At 42.7% G+C, this 21,767-nt stretch overlaps 1 protein-coding gene across 5 annotated transcripts in view; it reads left to right on the top strand.

Moving 5' to 3' along the window:
* LOC126362786 (uncharacterized) overlaps positions 1–21,306 on the top strand; it is a 1,515,202-nt gene extending 1,493,896 nt beyond the window's left edge. For all 5 annotated transcript variants that reach the window (XM_050007910.1, XM_050007909.1, XM_050007911.1 and 2 more), the window contains one exon: positions 19,426–21,306. In XM_050007910.1, the coding sequence (XP_049863867.1) occupies positions 19,426–19,903 (478 nt within the window). In that variant the 3' untranslated portion in view covers positions 19,904–21,306. The remainder of the gene's footprint in view (positions 1–19,425) is intronic.
* Positions 21,307–21,767: the final 461 nt, after the last annotated feature.

Below are 21,767 nucleotides of genomic sequence, written 5' to 3'. Positions count from 1 at the left end.
CACCGGTACCTGCGATGGAAACATGAAAAGTTCTGTTTCACAAAAATACCCTGCGCCCGGTTACCTTGTTACTTGTAACCACCGACCGAAATGAAGCAGTGGTAGGACGACGAACTCCGGTTAAACTCCAGCCCGCTAAGGGGGTGTCAGGTTCCATTGTTTCCCCTAAATCGTTTAAGGCATATACCTGGAGGATTCCTTCGAAGAACGGCAGAGAGAGAGACAGGTGTGGCAGATTTCTTTCCACATCCTTCCCCAGTCCGAACTTGCGCTCTGTCTCTGGTGACCAGAAGCCAAACCCCAATCTTCCTTCCCTATAAAGACAGAAGACAGTGATGCAACTTTTGAGCAGAGTATAAAATTTTTTACCAGGCGTTGAAAAATACATTAAATCCTCTGCTCTTTATATTTCAACTATTCTAAACTCTGTATGTTGCGAAACATTGTAACTTTAGGAGGTAACCGAAGTAGTTGCAATCGACTCTGTGTGATTTTCAACTCAAGGAACAAAGGGGAAACGTTCAAATTACCGAGAGTCCAAATGTGGAGTAAGACAGAGGATTAAATTCAAATAAACTAGTCTAATTGGAAGTAAATTGCAGTGTACAAATATTACTCCTTATCAGTCGTGTTTATAGCTGTCAGTTCTCCGCCTCGTCTTTTTATGACGATATCCAGCAAAAGTAAAAAAATTCTCTGCGACAGAGTTTTAAAATTTTGTATTGTACGCTGGTCTAATGGTTGCAGTCTTGGTGTGTTGCAAGAGGGGGTAAAATCAGTTTTACGTGATCTATTGGTGGTGGTGTTACGTACAGTACAGTTGCCCAAAAACAGTGAAATTTTTTTCTCCTTTTTCATATCACACTTACCCGAGGTATGGCACTCGTTAAACAATTCTGTCGTCACCTATGATATTTTGTTTGAGCGATATGTTTTGGGAAGCCATTTTATTTCCCTTGAAACACCATGGCCTCGCAGATTTCCCTATTGTAAGTGGTCTCAGCTTCTGAGATCCGTCCGTGTTGCGGGATAGGAGGACAGTTATTCTGTCCTTGCTCAGTTTTCCTCCGCCCTGTTTTCGTCTTTGAATGCTAGAATGCAACCCCGAAGACATTTCTATATAAACAAAAAGCTTCGTCTGTGTTAATATGTTGCGTGGGTCGTAAACATTCAGAAGTTCTTTTAGTCCATCAGTCTATTCAGTAATAACGGAGCTGTCCACCCTTCACTTACCGCAAATGCTTCGAACCCGAGACCCTCAGCAAAAAAATACTTTTTCCTTCAACATGGACGACCCACGGAAAAATTTTGTCCTCCGCACTAGTTCAATCTCTTGAGCAAGCACTCCTTAAGATGGGGGAAATTTGCCGTCACGTGATTTTTTAAATCCTTAAAAATGTGGATGATAAAACAGTGATCTCTTTTGCGAGGTACTATAGTATTTCGAAATTCAAATTTTCAGAGTTTCAATAACTGAAAGACACTTGTTCTTTGTAGCTCTCATGACGTTTGACAGTTACAAGAAATCCGGATTGACTACAACACTGTATGAAACGAGTCTGCAAACTGAACGGGATACGGCTAGGAGAAATAAACGAAGGGTGGTCTGATCCTGTACTGGAAACTACACAAATACAGGACTGAAAGTTACAGAGTGTGTGGGTGTGCTGGCTTCAAATTATGAAGTGCTGGCGAAATGTCCTCAGCTCTAAAACTTCAAATTACTAAGGGAAGCAAAACACATCGCTTTTTTTCAATTTGTCAGGTATTTTTTAAGGTCCAGGAAAAATTCGAATTATTGAGTGTGTCAAATTATCGAGAGTCGACCGTATATACTAATTTTGTATTAATACTGACGCAGCACACAGAGAGAAATTTTCATTCGAAAACATCACACACTTTAATTCATTGGCGTGTGCTGGTTTATTAAAAGCCAATTACTTTCATATCGACAAAGCACAAAACCTACAACGGTTTCACAAGTAATAAAAAGTGAAAAGTAGGTGTTCTCCCTGCCATCAAATAGCTTCGAGTCACCTCAAGGATATACTAGGCCCCGTTTACTGCGCACAACGTGGGGACGTGAAAATAAATGTGGTCCGTGACAGGGCAGGCCCAGCAGTGAGCTGCCGCAATCTGTCAGTGTGGCCGCCCACGCCTCTCTCGGTCGAATGGCTGTTCCAGCCAGTTACTCGGCGAATAAAGGTCACAGCACGAGACCGCAGCTGGGAGTGTGTCGCAGCACTGGAAAATCCTGCAATACGACACCAGTACCGAGCCCGTTGGAAATTAAGCGGATCAGATTTTTGAGAGAGAGAGAGAGAGAGAGAGAGAGAGAGAGAGAGAGAGAGATATCTACATCTACCTTGACCCCTCCTAAGAGTCGTCAGGCGCATTTTCTCTGGAGTTTCGGCAGATACATAAAATTTCGTTTTTGCTACGCGTAGCTGGAGCCAGCCCAAACAAATCTACTCGTCGTGTCTTTCCCTCTCGCCTGTAGTCTACGGAAAGCGTCGAATTGTTTCCCATTACAAAAAAATTGGTTTTTAAATCTGAATTTCACGTAGTCCTTCGTTAGAGTGGTCCCAAAGTAGTCTGACCCGATATTCGTTTTATCGGTATATATTAACGGGGGCAGCAAAAGATATAGTGTAACGTGTACTTCAGCAGCGCTGCTGAGAGGGGGTTGCAGGTAGGTACTGTTGCTGCTGCAGTACTGGTTATACTTTGTCCTTTGCTGCCCCCGTTAATACATACCAAGAAAATGAATATCACATTAGACAAACTTGGGATTGTTCTTTCGAATGGGCAGGTAAAATTCCGCTTTAAAAACCGGCTTTTCCTGTAACGGAAAACAAACCGACACTTTCCGTCGACACAGTACGTCACCTGAAAGACATGATGTGTAATATTAGTTTGGGCGTGACTCCAGCATGATCGAAATTACATATATCTGCCGAAACACTAGAGGAAACGCGCCCTGTGACTCTTAAAAGATCCTCTTGTGCAAGGCTCTGCGAATTGCATGGCAGAGGAGTCTTCTCATTTCTACCTCGTATCAGGTTTCCTTCCCGTTCCTTTGACGTATGTAGCGAAAGTAGAATGACGGCTTAAATGTTTCTGTGCGTGTTACATTGATTAATAAAGCACAATAATGAACAAGGTTCAGTAAACAGTATACACTGAATAGCTGAAATGATGTCGTAGTGAACTGTTCACAGTTGGTAGTTAAGTAAATCAAGAAAAATTATAGAACAAAACATGAAGTTCTCGGTAATGAGAAGGCAAAAGGAACAGTCACTTCTTGATTGATCAAAATGAATTAATACCCTGACTAAATGAAATAAAGTTAAATTCCGCAGTAACACTCGGCTAGGTGGAATGAAAACAATCATCGTAAGAAGATATCAGAAGTCGGCGGCAGTGATAAGTTACTGTCTAACTAGGTAAACAACCGGAAACATTCCAAATCCACCACGCCGCCAGACGCTAACTTAGACACTGTTTTGACGGAAATCGGAACAGTAACGAAATAAACAATGTCCTTTGTGGGAGTTGACCTTTGGGCCGAAGTCCAATCCGGCGAGCTGCAGGCCGAAGAAACGATATTCTAGTGTGATAACGGTGGTGATTGCACTGTTATGGGCTGCGATGTGACAGCCCGTGAGAGCTGCGGTGAGGATCTAAATAGTCGCTAGCACAGTAGTACTAAAATTGTGATTGGCTGAGCTTGGTATACTGGGCGGGAGGAAGTAGTGGGGCATGCGTGCAGTGTGTGTTGTAATCAGTCCAATCTTGTCTTTGCGATCGCTACGGGAACTGTAATATTGTGTAGTATGTTCGTAGATACATCACTTAAATCTGGTTCATGAAAGTTCGTAAGCGGACTTTCGTGGGATCGTTAGCCCCCTATCTTAGACGTCTGCCATTTCAAGATTATCACCATTTCTGTGATGCTCTTAAAAGTGTCACACACTTGACTATTCGTGCTGCCCTTCTTTGTATACGGTAGTAATTTTCATTATGGGTCCTACACACTTGAGCAGTATTTTAGGATGCATCGCACGAGTCTCCCTTGTAGGTTGATCATATTTTCCAGTTTTCTGCCAGTTAACGGAAGTCTGCCACCTTCTTAACCTATAACTGAGACTATGTGATCATTACATTTCATATCCCCATAAATTTTTCCTCTCATATATTCCAGTTGAACTCACTGATATTGTAGTTCCATAATAAAATCTTTTTTTTCTTTTTGTGAAGTGCATAATTTTATAATTGTGAATATTTAGAGCAATTTGCAATTTTTTGTACTACTTTCAGACCACAAGATGCGGCACGTTAGTGCAGCTTTTATGAAAGACGATACTGCATTATAGATAAGTGAATTACCTGTACAAAGTCTGTGGTTTCCAGTAATATTGTCTGCCACGTTATCAGCATAAAACATGAACCGCGAGAGTCCCAATAAACTTCCCTGGAGCAGGCTTCAATTTACTTCTATCTAACATCGATGACTCTCCATCCAAGATAGCAAGCACTTTCGTTAACAAACTGTGTGCGCTACCGAGTAGATACGTTCTTGGAAGTCAGAAAATACTATACTGACGGAAAAAAAATCGGAACAGCAAGGAAGAGTTGTGCGACATAAACGAAAGTTGGTAGAGTGTTTGTACGTTTGAAAGATCACGATTGTTAAAATTTCGCGCCAGTCGCATAAGAGTGGCGCTAAGGATCCCAATCAGATTTGCTTTAAATCCACGCTCCAACGGTCGTGAGCGTTAGTTGCCATTGATATTAGACGTGGTGAGTTGATGTTGGCCAAGACTGGCTTTAAGGCGATAAAGACGCCACTATACACACACTTCATGGAGTCAGAACGATGTGTATGACAGGGCTACGAGAAGGTGGCTGTTCCTTCTGCGTTAATGCAGAAAAACTGCGCTCGAGAGGCGCTCCAAAGATATGTGATCGCATTCAGTAGGGTTGCTAGCTCACGATGTCCTTAGAAAGGCTTGAATAGTGTGCAGTGGCAGCAGTATGAAAAAGTTGTCAGGATTGCTAGCAGCGGCGGCAACGCGAATGTACAGTCGCAAGAAAACCGGGCTCCGGACGGTCACACGGCTCTACTGAGAGGGGAGACCATGGTGTTCGGCGTATGGGTCTATCGCGTCGTACTGCATCTGCAGCAGCAATTTGAGCAGCAGTTGTCACTACAATGGCACAATGAACTGCTAAAAATGGGTTGCTTAAAGAACAGCTCCGACCAGACGCCCTGTAGAGGTCATTCCACTGACGTCGAACCACCGCCATTTGCGACTTTAGTAGAGTCAAGCGAGAGCTCATAGGAGGACAGGGTGAAGGTCTGTAGTGTTTTCTGTTGAAACATGCTTCTGCCTCGGTGCCAATGACAGACGTGTGTTGATTAGGAGGCGGCCCAACCAGCGAGCATGCTAAACACACTGATCCTATACCTGCAGGTATGGTCTGGGGTGCTATTTCGTATGACAACAGCAGCACTGTCGTGGCTATCCCACGCACCCTGACTGCAAATCTGTACGTCTCTCTGGTGATTCGGCCTGTTGTGCTGCCATTCATGAACAGCATTTCAGGGGGTGTTTTCCAACAGGGTAACGATCTCCCACAGACCGCTGTTGAACACAATGCGTGACATTTGCATGCTCGTATTCAACATTATGGCGGTTACACCAGTTATTAATGTACCAGTATTTCACATTCGCAAGGCTTATTTCGCGCTTACATTAACCTTTTGGTCTTGCAACGTTAAGATCTTAAATGTTACCTAGACAAACGAATCGGAAAATTTCATTACTCTGCGTTATTTATTTTTTGGTATTGCGATTGTTTTTCGTAAGTGTATATCCACCTGATTACCTTGATCCATAGCTCTCAGGACGGCACATGAGGAAAGCACGAGTTTGGTTTCGGATGATCGGACAGGTAGAGACTGTTTCTCATCTAGCGATCGTCGGTACCTGTCAATAAGACCGTTCAGGCACTCAGAAAGGTACTTCAGTAGTACAGTACCGGCCGAGAGAAGAGAGACAAAGACTTTACTGCAGTAAGCAGGTTCAGATGGATGTAGTTTGCACCTGGGATGCAAAAATTGTGAGGCTTGCACAGGATACACTACCGTGGAGAGAGGCACGAAACCAGTATTCGTATTGAAGAAAGAAACAGTCAGCAGGATGTCTATTGTTTGTTAAAGATTTTCCGCAGGATACGGATTACGGATGTGCAACATTGGGCCCCGGATACCATTCACACAGCGCCCAAAACCACTTCTTACCCTTCTAATGTCGTCCGAAATTACTGTGAAGGACTTGCAGTGGAATTAACACTCTGCTCATGTGTACTGATAAGGGTGCCGCTGTGACAGTCGCCCCGTACCGCTGGTGTCACGTCAATCTATGCCCGTGGCGCGGCAGCGACAGGCGCGGGGTTCCGGCAGGCTGTGGTATCGGTTGCCTGGAGACGGCTGTCCCCCACGTATCACTGGGGGTGGTTGCTGCGCGCCGCCGCTCGTTCATTCTTTTGTTGCCGTTGTCCCTCTCCACTATCTTCGCTGGCGGCAGTCGCACTGTTAGCGCTCTACTGCCAATTAATACTCCACGTTGCCTCAGGGGGAGCGGGAAGTATTTGAGATGTGTTATTGATCCCGAAATAGTGGCTTTGTCCCGATGGCTCTGTTGGGTGCGCACTGCACTTTTTACAGCAGCGCTAGTGAGTTACTCATGTATCGTATTCGGTACAACTCCCATTCCAGCGATGCATGAATTTAATTTACTTTTTTTCCCCTTCAGAATGAATTTGCGCTCTGCAGCAGTGTGCGCGTTGAAGTGATGATACTTCTTGACTGGACTAGGACTCTAACTTGGGACCTTCGCTTTCGCTCTACCGACTGAGTGTTCCAGCAAGTTTCAAATCAGCCCACACTCCGCTGCAGAGTGAGAATTCATTCTTGGAACAATTCCCTCGGGTGTGGCTAAGCCATCTCTCCGCAACATCATTTCCTTTAGCGGTGCTAGCAGGGTGGAAAATGGGGGAGCAGTACTGGGGCAAGTAAAGCTGAGAGGGCGGGACATGAGTTATGCATTTATGGCTCAATCAGTGGAGCGTTTTCCCGTAAAAGGTGAAGGTCTCAGGTTCAAGTCCCCGTACCGCACAGTTTTAGTCCACTTTTTTTCTGTTTTATCGCTTGTGCATTGTGTAGTGAGCTGCCTTTCTTAATACTAGAATGCTAAAGAGAGGAAATGTTTCATTGTTACTAAAACATCGTGAGTTCTACTATTCCATATTTTATTTAAAGGAAATCATATTCATGGTTTGTGCGCTAGTTAATTACAATTGTAAAGTCTCCAATGGTCGCATACACAGTAACTACAAAAGTACTGTTTCACACCCAATAATGACAATACTAGGTTGGCGACTTGGTACCAGTTGCAAACGTAAATTTTACGACGGTTTAGTAATCTAGGGTTCAAGCCATTACTCTGGCTCTGTAATTCCGTCTCGACACCGTCGCCACCGAGTTTTTTTACTTCAGGATCTTCCATCTATGAACACACAAGATTTCAACTTATATTTCGGTTTTCTTCATAGAGTAGTATTATCTATGGAATAAGGACTCAGATGTGCCGAGTAGAAACGTTATTGCCAACATACATCCCAACCGAAGTTGCTCAAAACGAAATCCTTGTCGTATTTTTATTATTTAGTCCATTATCACGATTTCAGCTGTAGAGCCATTTTCAAGTGCGAAGATAAAAACCGCGTTGCTCGTTTCGCTGCTCCTGACGTCGCCTCGATCTTTACGCAGATATGCGTAGGAATCATATCATTAGCATATTTGTGTGAAGAAGCAGTGAAGCGAGCAGTGGGGTTCTACCTTTCCACTTGAAAATGGTCGAAATAGTGATAGTGAAATAAATAATATAGACTGCCAGTCAAACGGCGGCAATGACTTAATTTAAAAAGTATACAGGGTGATTCAAACGTCATTTCCCATAGGACAAATAGGGTGAACCGTAAGTCCAACGACAAACGAAGAAGTGGTATTATGGAACAAGACAAGAATAAAATGTCTCGTTAAGAACTATGAGTACTTGATTATTAGATACGTGCTTCGCAGTTACCACGATGAACAAGAGCTCCTCGTAAGGTATGAATTTTAGAGCCCACGTTTACTAAATTTTTTTTCTATTGTTTTGAACCATACTACCACTTCTGAAAGTTTGTCGGTGGCCGTCTGGTTCACACTGTTTGTCCTTTGGGACATAAGGTTCGAGTTTCCTTGTATTCTGACTGTAATCCCAACAAAGGAAAAGTAGTAAGTTGACCCCTTTTTTTATGCTCTGAAAAGTAGCTGTTCCTCCTCACACGTATTAAGATTTGTAGCAGCAGCAGTTACTCACCATTGCTGTTATTAAGAAATAAATGCGTAAAAACAGGTGGAAAAACTTGCAATACTAAGAGCCACTTCGGCTGTGTTTTGGTCATTGTCAGTATTTATCCGCTGATTTTGGACACAGTAGCGTTCTAGTCCCGTCATGCATACTTAGTGATTTTAGTTACACAGCGCAAATGATTATACTGTGTGATAAAATATCGTGATCAATTGTGACCCTCCCCCTTTTCCCTGTCGAGCACTAAGAAATTGGATTAAAAAACCTATAATGTTTACACAAAAATACACCATTTCACACCAGCACAATAACATGTTTGTACTTACATACTGTTGGTGTGTGCTAGAAAGGTTTTCTCGACGTGATTGATTTTTGCGTTCTGTTTGGCAGCAGGATTGCTGTTCGCATCTTACGACATTATTTCGATGGCTGACCTAGTCCTCTGTACTAGCTCCCTGGACTCCAACCAAACTTCGAAATACTGTTGATGCCGCGCCGCTCCTTAGAGCTGTACCTTGGAAAGCACCCCAGTAAATGTTTTCGTATCACGCTTGCGTTACCCTGCTGAATTTCTTGCCTATAAGTACCGTAGACACTTAGCCACATAATAAAATGCAGTGAAGCAATTGCTGTGACAAAATAGAGGGCGAGACAAATAAAAGTGGCCAGAAAACAGGGCTCCAGCGTACACAGCGGAGAAAAGGAAACACAGTGCTAACCTGACTATTGCAGATGGTGAAAGTGGCCACCAATCACCTATTCGCACTTTTGTACTCTATTTCCGCAAGTTGCTGAAGGCAGATCGAACCTGAACTGCTGAAATTGCCGCAATCTCATCCGAAATGTTCTGTTGCAGTTCGTGAAGACTGTGAGGATTGTTGCGATACACCTTAGACTTGACTGTTCCCCACTCAAAGTAATCGCACACTGGCAGACCAGATGACCTGCATGGCCAGTCAGGGCCGCGACCGGACTGTGACCTCTGCTAGCAACCCTGTCAGGCGTGAAGATTGTGTAAGTGTGCTCAAAGGTTCGGCCGGCTGTATGGGCAGTTGCTCCACCCTGTTGGAAGTAACTGTAGGTATTATCCTCCTCCGTTACTGCTACCACGAATGGTATCCTCTCATCCAAGAAACGTATAGCACCGGACTGCTATACGTATCAGTTCCACGGCACGCTAAGTCCGAACCTACGAAACAAAACTGACTCGGTCAAGTCTCCATAAGCGGTCGTTGAACTAGAGATCTCCAAGTCCAGTTAAAACTCGACTAACAGTTATTGCATGGGAAATGCGTCAGGGGAGTGTTACTGTAAATTTCTGTGCATTATTATCAGTAAAGACCATTACACAGTGTTGCTTGCTTTGAATATATGCAGAAGTAGTGTTGTTCGCTGATTTTAGAACGCTGCGACTGGGTCCGGCTTGAAGCAGCAGCGGAATCTCCTTTACAGGGCACGGCATATAATTGGAACAGCAGATTATTCCCAAAATTTAGGAAATGTTGCCTCAGTGGGGGTTGTCAAAATGTCCCCAGGTATTTGTCAGATTTAAAGGTTCGCCTTGTCTTAAAACATGAGCGATTGATCGTTAACTAGAACTTCTTTTGTTTGCCAACTCACTGCCTTCCCTGGAAGAGATTTAGACTATGATCGGTCACCAGGACAGTATATGAAGACTGACACATTGTTTCAGTGTCTTAAGTGGGGAACTGCAACGGGAACTACACTGACATGTGTAGTGGACAGGACAGCCGCGTCCCAGGCTATCGGGAGCTGTGTTCATTAACTGTCTACGTTAACTTATTCTTAATCTCCCCATTTTTTGCTTTCTTTGTCAAATCTTAATGTAATTGCCCTTTCTATACTTTCAAGTCAGATGGTATGAACATGGTTCGTATTCACCTTGCGGCAAATCTGGATACTATCTGCACTTTAGGGAGTGTGTTTCGAGATTTCTTCATAACAGCAGGCGGAGTTCGGGGCAAGGAACTTACTGACTTCGTGGAAGTGTCTCTTAATCCTGTTCTCTTGTAGTGTTCATTTGACTTTCTTGAAATAGAACTGGTCATCTGCGCAATAGGTTAGGAAAGCCGAGTGAAAATTCCATGAAGTTAGAGAGATTTGGGCTCACACGAAAGCTCACGAACAATCATTCTTGCTGCGAACCACTCGCGACTGGAACATAAAGGGGAGTTGCAATAATACATAAAGTATCCTCCACCACACACTATAACGTGGCTTGCTGAGTATGGATGTAGATAATAGTCACTCTTTAAGTTAACTTAATTCGTGTGACTGCAGGAAATATTTCATGTGAGGCCGAAACATACGTGAGCAAAAGAATTGTAGTCCCATTTGTTTCGGCATCGGACTGAACACTAGTTATTTAATAGAACGAAAGGGAAATGTCTTGGACAAATAAAAGAAACAATATAAGGGACAATCAAAAAGTTTCCGCGTGAGTATGATGCTGCAGCATACATGCAACGTAGCGCGACTCCAGTGCGAGCATAGAAGCACCGACACATGGGCAAGGTGTGCCATTCGTGTCTTTCCGACGTGCGTGCTGCAAATGCGGAAACGTGAACTATGGCGACGTTATTGCCAAATGCTTCCAAGCAGGAGCAACCATCTGTTATTATTTTCGAGGCAACTGAAAAACAAACATCGGTAGACATCCATCGAAGAATGAAGGCTTTGTATGGGACAGAATGTCTGTAACGAATCAGGCTGCAGTAATGATTGCAGCAAAGCGCTTGGTTTAAACGTCTTATCTTTTATTTTTGTGGTTTTTTTTTCAATTTTGCTAAATGTACAAGGGATGCAAGTGGATTGCTAAGGACTATAGGTGAGAGAGAAACTGAAAGAGGAAGAGTAGTTTATACTGTTTTCATTGACTTGGTGAAAGCCTTTGATACAGTACAGTGGAATAAATTAATGGACATTTTGAGGAAGAACGGTTTCGACTGGATCGATAGAAGAAAAATTGGAAGGGTAGTGAGACAAGGCGCTCTATCTCCCCATTACCGTTTAACATACATTGGAGCATATTATTCAGAAATGTTTGAAACGAAAAAGAGGAGTGCGGGTTGGTGGTAGGAGGACAGAATATATTCGATCTGCGGATGATGTGTTATTGGCAGAGAGCGAAGAAACGATGACTGGAATGTTAAAAGTAGTAACTAATACCTTTGAGGAATTCAGAATTAGAGTTAATAAAAAAAAGACAAAACGTATGGCGATAAATGCAAGAAAAGTATGAACAACTATAAAGTTGGTACATGAAGATGTAGAATAAGATGGTGCTTTCAGATACCTAAGAATTACGGGCGACATGAGGTGGTGAAAACAAGTACAGCAATTTGCCAAGAAGCCGTTTAGAAAGGAGGTTTCTGTGTTGATGCATGGACGGGGTGCTGAAGAAGCGACTGGCTAATTGATTTATAAGGAGCGTGGAATTATAAGAAGCTGAGACATGGACACCGAGGAAAGAGGAAGAAAGAAGAATGTAAGTAAAAACGTTTGAGATGTGGATTTGGAGGAGGATGGAAGGGATAAAATGGGTAACGAAAGTGAGAAATGAGGTTCCGCCAAGAGTGGGGGAGAGAGAGAGAGAGAGAGAGAGAGAGAGAGAGAGAGAGAGAGAGAGAAATTTTGAAGATAATCAGGAAGAGGAAACACAACTGACATGTACGTTGGATGAGAAGAGGTTGTTTACTGATGAATGCTGTGGAGGGAACGGTAAAAAATGTGGTGATGCTGACGCCGCGTCTGGTAGCCACGTGGTCTGGGGGGCCTTGCCACGGTTCGCGCGGCTCCCCACGTCGGGAAGGTTCGAGTCCTCCCACTGTCATGGGTATGTGTGTTGTCCTCAGCGTAAGTTAAAGTAGTGTGTAAGATTAGGAACCGATGACTTCAGCACTTTGGTCATATAGGAACTTACCACAAATTTCCGATGATGATCCAATAATGGATAGGAAAAAACTGATCCTCAGGCAGCTATGTAGAAACCTTAATCAGCTGGAAGAACGAACTGCGCACAAGAGCTGTTTATGTATCTGAAAGTGGGCAGCTCTCTCTCACATTTTTGTTTTCGCTTATCGCTCAATTCTTCCGTGACGACCTACACAGACGGCGAAGGTGTTGCGTAAGTCGGCGGTCTGGAGGCATTAACGAGGGAGCTGGCGCCGGCTCCAGGCATCCAGGGAAGCCCGACTAATAAACGGGGCAGCCTCCTGCGTGCTCGCTGGCGTTACGCAAGCAGCGCAGCTGGCGCGCCCTGCCTCAGCATCTGCCGCAGCTCGGTGCTAGAGTTCAGCGGGTCGCGAACCGACGGGTGATGAAGTCAGAGTTGCTCAGGTTTCTAACAGCGCAAGTTGTGGCAAAGATGTGACGAGCGTACCAGAAAGTTGCCTTGAACGCCAGTGATTTACTAGACGTGGTTCTATGGAAGTGACATGCTGTTGCCTGAGCCGACTCACCCAGTCAGGTAGAGGGACAACTGTTCACCTTTAATAGATCATTGCCTCTGGTGAAAAGTGACAGACTAAAATCCGTAGTCTGGCAGTTAACCACGCCCCGCAGCTCAGTGGGAATCTCGAAACGTCATGGATAACATGCGAAATCGACAGTTTTTTTGCACAGAAACAAAACCTTCACAAGTTAGTGAAATAGAAGACGGATTTTCCCTAGAAACTTAATATTGGTAATTTTGCAGCCATTCTTACCCAGTTGTTACTTCAGTTAACGTGTCTCATGCGGATAAAAATAAATGTTATCCGTCGTTTAAAATCGATTCCTTGTTATTATTTTCACCAAAAATGTTTCATCTATCGTATTAGGCATCTTCAGTGATATACAGAGAAATATGATAAATAATTGTCCACTGTTAAATATTTTATGAAAATGTAGAACTCCCTGAAGCACATTTAGGTTAAGTTAGTATTTTGTATGGGCTAGCATTGTACGTCAACTTATTTGAAGCAGAAATAATATTTTTGATGAGACATCGTATCATCTGGGTAATGTATTCACTAGACTCGTGTGGACTATATTAGAAAAGATGGAATTCATGCAGTGATGTAGCATTTCATCTTACCTTTCGCCATATTTGTTGCATGCAAAACAGAAACACAATCTTTCAGAAAATAAAATACAGAGAAATGATGTACTTGTGGAGACACACAATTTCCCATCATTGACAAAATGTTTGTTTTTCAGCAGCATACATTTTCAACGGACATGTGCAAAAGCAGTCGGCGGCCAGTGACAGAAATAATGTTTTTAGACCCAAGTTGGAAGCCTGTAATTTCACAAATTCCTTTATTCTCTCAAGATTTATTAAATATTCATTGAAACTGCACTGTTCTAGCTTACAAAAACATTAGGAAATACTGTTCGTGTAATGTAATAGTAACTCAGATTCGTTTTACGTGCCGGACATTCTCGTCTAGGTTAGCCAGGTTACACTCTTGCCATCCCAGGCGGTTGCCCGATTGTTTCCAAACCGTAGCCCATGGCTGCCTTTTATTATTTGAAATTAATGACTATTACTACCAAATTATGGTAGAGAAACGCGTGAAGTTGACAGTTTTTTAGGCCTTGGAATGCAGTCTACAAGAACGGGATTAAAATCTCCATCCTTATTTAAATTTTCAATTATTTGTCGTTGGATTCCCATAAAAAAGGACTAAATGGACAATTCTTCCCCATCCCTGCCCAATATGAGCTTTTGCTCAGCCTACAAGCAACCTTGTTTTTGAAAGTACGTTTAAACAGTTTTTGTGTCTTCCATTCTTTTCATTGGTGTACCCCTTATTATTAACTCGATCTACGGTCGTACGGTACTGTTACAGTTGTCCTAAAGAATTTTTTTCAGAAAAGTATATACTCGTAACTTCATACGATTTCGTCAGTATCTAGCCAAAGTAGTGGATTAGATCCTATGTTCCAACGCGCTGCAATAGCTTTGGATGTCGTCGAAGAATGAGTTTCTGGTCAAATGTTGGTTTTGATATTTGTAATAATCTTGCGAAGCACATTGTGTGAAACTACAAAAATAAACTTAAAGCGCGAATTTCTGTAGCATCGAATTACGCTTGTAGTGCAAGTCACTAAAGCAGGTACGTCGCCTGCTTAAGTTGCAAGGCTTGTGATTATTGGAAATATTAATGAAGTTTAAAAAAAAATTACTAAGTCGGTATTTTGTTTATACTACGACGAACCACCTTCCAAAAACAATCACAGTATTGAAGAATCGGCGCGGTTTCCTTTACGAGGGATAGTTAAACTTCTAATCATCTCCTCGACAAAATTAAATTACTTATGCTTTTCGAAGCTCCCTGGAAGATGAAAAATGTGTGTTGGGCCGAGACTTTAACGCAGTGGTCATCAAACTGCAGCCCACGGACCGAATCAAATGTTCGTACGGCCTGCGTTCCTCGGCTGTGTTGTATAATATGCTTCCAGCAGCTAACAGCAATCCGGAAACATCAGCTAACGTTTCGATCTTTTTAAGAGTATGTTTTTTTTGCTCAGAAACAAACAACAATAGTTACATAGATAATATTTTTGTGTGTGCTAAATTTTAATTGACATTGGTGAATTTGGTCGCATAAGTCAAGGACAGAGTGGTACGCAGCCTGGCCGCCGCGGGGTTAGCGGATTATTTTATCTCTCTGTATTCTTCCAATGGCGACAACTCACTAGCGTGCGCAACTAGCACCGATAAGCAACTGTGCTACAAATGTTGAACGGAAATAACATAGATTCATAATAGCACATTATGGGGACGGCCATCTCCAAATGTGATACATGTTTGTAACAGGTAAATGGAATTAAATTGAGGCTGTTCTAATACTATGCAATGAAACGAGTAAAAGAGAAATGACATTAAAATATTTAGTAACCGTTTGAGAATGTGTCCCGTATTACAGTTATTCCTGTTAAGTAAACATCATTGATTGAGACTTCATGCAGTGTAATAGTTTTTTTTTTTATTTTTTTAATACAGGTCTTGTCGTGTGACTAGAGCCTCCCGTCGGGTAGACCGTTCGCCGGATGCAAGTCTTTCCATTTGACGCCATTTCGGCAATTTGCGCGTCGATGGGTATGAAATAATCATTAGGACAACACAATACCCAGTCCCTTAGTGGAGAAAATCTCCGGCCCAGCCGGGAATCGAACAATGAAACTCAATGAAATGCCTAATAGTCCGCTGTAGGTGTATTTATTCAAGTGCACCAACACGAAATAGTTTTTGAAATTAATGCAGTTATCTGAGATATCCTAAAATACCGAATTACTAGACACAAACATGCAAGAAAATACTAAGCATCAAGCTAGGAAGCTGGCGTGGATAAAATATGCCCCACGAGAACGGGCTTATATATATTTAATAAATGCAGCTTGTAAGTTCATACCAAAAGAAAGTACCTGCAAATGCTGCTTCATAGGTTACAGAATGCCGCAGTGTATCAACTGCTGTGGCTAGGTAAAGATTTCAGCACTCCTAATTTGATGATAAACCATCGTCAAATGATAAAATGGCTATCGTCAGTGATGAGTCATGTCTAAAGCGAAAGAGTAGAATTAGGAATCAGAACTGATCCTTAATTAGAAAACAGTGAAACAGTAACTCAAAAGGAAAAATAGATGGGAATCATCCCCGTGTGACGTGGATCGATTGCCAAAAACGAGACTGACGTGTGTTAAGCCGCGAACTGTACTCATTCCTATTAAAATATGCTCTTGTCGACATTACGTCAAGCAACTTTCGTCATTGAAGATAGTCTTTTTATCATTTGACTTTGTTTTTTTTTATCATTTGAGGAGTGTTTAAATCTTTGTCTAGCCACGCAACTGCATTAATTTTAAGAACTGCTTCGTACAGATATTTGCACCTGAAGATGCAATTCAAATTTGCGAAACCGGTGTGTGGGTTTGTAAGTGACGTGAACAAATACACCTACAGTGAACTGTTGGAGATGCCATTCAGTTTCTTGTATTTTAAAAAAACTGTTGACTATATGAAGTGTCTAGCAATGATGTACGATTATTTTAGCTATGGCTGCTCCAGTTTTAAAATTATCTTGTTAATCAATATAACACAGGTTATACTAGTTACCAACTAGTCGTGAGATAAGTAGGGAAAGGTGTGCTAATACAGCCATGACGGGAAAAAGAGGCCACTGCATATTTCTTGCCCTGAAAAGCGGCCAATTCTAATACACATCAAATAGACAGACAAAGCTTGTCCCGTTATTTTTTGGTAGAAACTTTGATTTTGAGTTGTCTGATGTCAGGTGCATCATTTATATTGTTACCTCTTTTGCATGGACAGTAGTAATTTTTTAGAACATGAGTATTTAAACAACGTCTGTAACTTGCAAATGTAGTTCCTTATTATTTATTTGTTTGACAGTTTCTTCTGCGAACCTCTAAATTAGTCGGCATTGCTTACGATCGGGAAAAGTGGCGGAGGTGTTCATCCCAATAAGAGTTGGCTACGTCCAAAATACACGCGTAATACAACAGATAAAACTGACACAAAAACGTTGAGAATGTGTCCGTAAATCAGAAAAACAAACACGTGATCCTTTCGCGACGACGCTGGCCACTGTACCCGCTTAGATACGGAAAACTGACAGAACGAAGTGGCGCAGTGATCAGCACACTGTACTCGCATTCGGGTCGACGACTGTTCAAACCCGCGTCCGGCCGTTCTGATTTAGGTTCTTCGTGATTTCCCTAAATCGCTTCAGGCAAATGCTGGGATGGTTCCTTCGAAAGGGCACAGCCGAGTTCCTTCCCCATTCTTCCCTAATCCTATGGGATCGATGACCTCGCTGTTTGGTCCGTTCCCCAAATCAACCACGCAGCGGAAACCTGGTCACTTATGTAAGCCTTCAGAAAAGCGCTTGTTTCCAATATATTACTTTCTTTCTCACTTAAAAGTGTTTATTGTGATACCTTATAATATGTAGTTTCAAAATGTCTATAAATAACCACAATTTAGTGAAACTTGAATTTTTCTTTGAGTGCCGGGTATCGGTATGTGGGCTGAAGTTCCATGCCTGTTGCACTTGGTCCGCCAATACAGGGACGGTTAATGCTGTTTGTGGATGACATTGACGTCCGGTGATGACCCATATGTGCTCGATTAGAGACAGATCTAGTGATCGCACAGGTCAAGGCAACACGTCGACGTTCTCTCGAGCATGTTGGGTTACAACAGTGGCTTGCAGGCGATCGTTACCCTGTGGGAAAACATGCTCTTAAATGCTGTTTACGAATGGCAAAACAACAGGTTGAATCACGAGATTGGTGTACAAATGTTCAGTGAAGGTGCATGGGATAACCACGATAGTACTCCTCCTGGCAAACGAAATCGCACCTCAGAAACTACAGGTGTGTGTGGCATGCAGACAGATTGGTCGCAGGCCGTCAACTTGTCTCCTTCCAACCAACACACGGCCACCAATGACACCGAGGCAGAAGCAGCTTTTATCACCTCCCCAATGATAGCTCACTTGACACCACTGAAGTCGCAAATGGCGGCGTTATGGAGTCAGTGGGCAACACGCCACAGGGCGTCTGGTTTCGATGTCACTGTGGTGCCAACTGCTGCTGCAGATGCAGTGTGATGCGCCAGAACCATACACCGAACATGATGGTCCTCCCATTAGGTATTGCCACGTGGCCGTCTAGGGCCCGATCGTATTGCGACCGTACATTACCGTGATCACCGCTGCCAGCTGTCACGTCCAGTGGCTTCATTCCTACCAAGCCTTGTGCAGTGTCGCAGAAAAATCATCCAGCTTTTCGTAGCCCGACCTCGTTCAAACTCAGTGGGGTGTCGATAATGGCATCTTTGTAACCTTAAAGCCATTCTTGACTAACATCAACTTATCACGTCCAATCTTAAAGTTAACTAACGCTTACAACCGTTACAGCGTGTATTTAAAGCAAACCTCATTTGCATCCACATAGTAGCGCTACTAGTCTAACAACCCTACCACAACAAAGGTCAAAAATTAATTATTATTTGTAGTGTTGCTCACGCTGCTAAATATTGCTTTTTCGGGCAATAACAGTTACATTATGTGACAGGTGTCATTAGCGCACAGTTAATAAAGTCATTTCATGAAATAATGGATAAACTAGGCACTCATCTTTTTCGTGTATCCCACGCTGGTCTCGTTGTTAACTCATGGCTCAATCGTCGAAAATCTGGGTAGTGATGATTACAAGCTCGGATGTAAAGAGGCCTAGGTGTTATTCTGCGACATTCAAAAGTTTTATAGACGCGTTTCAAAAACCATTCTTGAAGATTGAACTTTTGCAAGTTAGTACAGTGGTGATGTAAAAATGTAATCAGCACTCCGAATTTAAGTTACACTTCTTTTTTATTACTTTTGTTGCACCAACACTTCACAATATAATACATACTTGAAACTATCATCCTCACTGTTAAAGTTCACATTTCATAAACTGACTACAATTTGCTTCTTTTTAACATGACGACTAAGACTTGACTCTCTAATAACCGCTTACGCGCCCCAAAATCAGAGTTACAAGTACGTCAAAGATCATAGTGACAAAAGAAAGAATTCACGTAAGAATAATATCATTGCAATATAAACATATCGATGTATCAAAGTACCGCTATATTAATGAAATCAAATCTGAATTTTGTCTCAGAAATATGTTAACTACTTTACAAAAACACAGTACAATATTGCTGGTATCGAGAGGTTGAGGTGAGGTGCCGTAATGGTTACGTAATTAAAGTACCATTACACTAGCGCCACTCTTAAGCGACTGGTTCGAAATTTCAATCCACATATTTCAGATGTGGAAACGTGCCTGTCACCTTTCGTTTATGACGCTCATGTCATCCTTGGTGTTAAGGTTTTTACCGTCAGTATATTCCATGTTGTCGGCATAGGTGTGCTGCTTTACTGCTATTGCTTATGTGCCGGTGCGTGTGTTTGTTTTGCAGCACGGACAGCGGCTGGGACAACCCGTTCCGCCCGGATGGCGACCTGAGCCGCGAGGCAGATGAGATAGTGGAGCTGATCAAGGGCGGCAAGCCCATCACGCCGACGCCAGGCAGCACGGCGCCGCAGCTGCCGGAGCCCGCCGCTGCCGCCAGCGACGGCAAGGCGGCGGCAGCGAACGCCGACGGCGCGCAGTCGCCGCAGCTGCAGCAGCAGCAACAGCAGCTGCAGGCCGCCAGCCCCCAGCTGGCCGCCAAGCAGGCGTCGCCGCTGCAGCAGCAGTTGGCCAACAGCAAGCCCGCCGCGGGCGCCGGCGCCAACGGCAATGCCCCCGGGGCCGCCGCCAACGCCGCCCCCGACAGCAAGCCGGCGGCGGTCGAGGTGCAGCGCGGCACCGTCGTCCAACCCAGCGACGCCTCCCAGGTGGAGCACGTCGTCATCAAGAAGAAGCCCAAGTGCAAGTGCTGCGTCATACAGTAGACGGCCGACCGCCTCCACCATCCACTCGAATCGCACTGCACGGAGTGAACATTTGCGATGGCTTTCTCGTCACTTCTCCCCGGTCCATTAAACTTTCCACGAATCTCGCTAAACGGACAATACCATCCGCGCGTCGGAAACGAGTATTTGACGGACGTAGCAGTTCGGAGAGCTTACGTATGCGAGAATTTAAAATTTCGTTGCAAACCGTTCTGTCAGAGAGCAAATTTTTAAGCGTACGACTAACAATATTTCCACTTTGAATTCTTCTCCAAACGACACAAGATTACAAGAGTTATTACCCACTTGAGTTTCATTAAAGGGTTTTTACAAATAAGTGCATCACATTGTCAAACACAATTTGCTGCAGAGACATTTTTTTTTAAAATAATGTTTGACCATCAGTTCTCGATGAATTGCATAATAAGAAACTGACCATTAGAAACATAACTGCACTTCGCACTACACTATCAAAATAGAGAAAACTTGAAAAAAAAATTACACGCAAATGTTCACTGCCACACTGAGGACCATTATCTGCTGTTTCATCTCTCCTCATTTACCTTTCAGCGCCCCTCCTGTCAATTCAGCAAAATGCATTTTGTTTATGAAATAGAAAGGCCAATTCGTATGAAAAATTATTCTCCAGTGTGGAAAAACTGACAAGTTGCCTGCAATCACCGATAGTGCTAATATAAATGTGTATAATGAAAAAAAAACTTTGTACAAGAGTTATGGACTATTGTACAGTTAAAGTTCGTGTGGTGCATTATTTCTGCTTGTGCTTCTGACATAGACACTTGCATAACATACAGACTTCTGAAAGGAGGAAGAAACTGATGCTTAATTGTGAAGAGTGGAGTTCAGGTTAGCCTTCTGCTTCTATGTCTGGGGGTAACACAGTTGGTAAGGTATAAGAAAAGACTGTTGCAGACATTTTGTCCTGCCGGTGGGACTGTGCACCCTAGCTGCGGGACTAAAGGTTCCTTAGTGTACAGAGATGGATGTGACCGTCACCAGAGTTTGTGAATTTCTAAAATAAAATTATTATAATATTAATAAACTCATTATATATTATTAATCAGAGCTTTAGAAAATCTGCAGTATATATTTTAACTCTGTATTTAGAAGAGATGTGATTAACTATGTTGGAAAGTTGAAGGGTTGGGCATCCAAATAAAGTAACAAAATTAAAAATTTGAGTCCAACATTTAAGTTCTAAGTCGCCATTTTTAACTGATTTATTTTCCTTATTACTGTTCAATAATATAGAAACAGTGATAGCTGTAATTTATTCATTATTATTACTGTCACTAACATTTGTAATTTAATTTTTCCTTATGCTTATATTAAAAAAATATATTGTATATAAAACACCACTTACAGATTAATGACACAATAAAAGTATAGATTTTTTCATAACAAACAGCCTCTTGATGGCAGTAAAGAAACAGGTAGTAAATGTGTTTGTAATTGTACAAAAAAAAAGAGGAGGACCTCAGACACCAGGATCAGTTAACAGTTAAGAATGTAGGTATTGAAAACGCACATGCGCGTGTGTGTGTGCGTGTGCGTGTGCGTGTGTGTGTGTGTGTGTGTGTGTGTGTGTGTGTGTGTGTGTGTGTGTGTGTGTGTGTGTGAGAGAGAGAGAGAGAGAGAGAGAGAGAGAGAGAGAGAGAGAGAGAGAGAGAGAGAGAGTTCCAAAAAAAATTCGAGAATATGGATGCACTTGGCAAGTTGAGGTGTTTCCATCCATCATTTTTAAATTGTTTTTGAGATGATGATAACTGAAGCAGAACAACCTCCTGGAGTAGATTTGTTATAATAAACCAACTGAATATAGCTCGAACAGCAGTCCACGGGT

The sequence above is a fragment of the Schistocerca gregaria genome, chromosome 1, assembly GCF_023897955.1.
Source record: "Schistocerca gregaria isolate iqSchGreg1 chromosome 1, iqSchGreg1.2, whole genome shotgun sequence".
Taxonomy (NCBI): Eukaryota; Metazoa; Arthropoda; class Insecta; order Orthoptera; family Acrididae; genus Schistocerca; species Schistocerca gregaria.
Note: the sequence above shows the minus strand (reverse complement) of the source record. Positions and strands in the feature narration are given on the sequence as shown.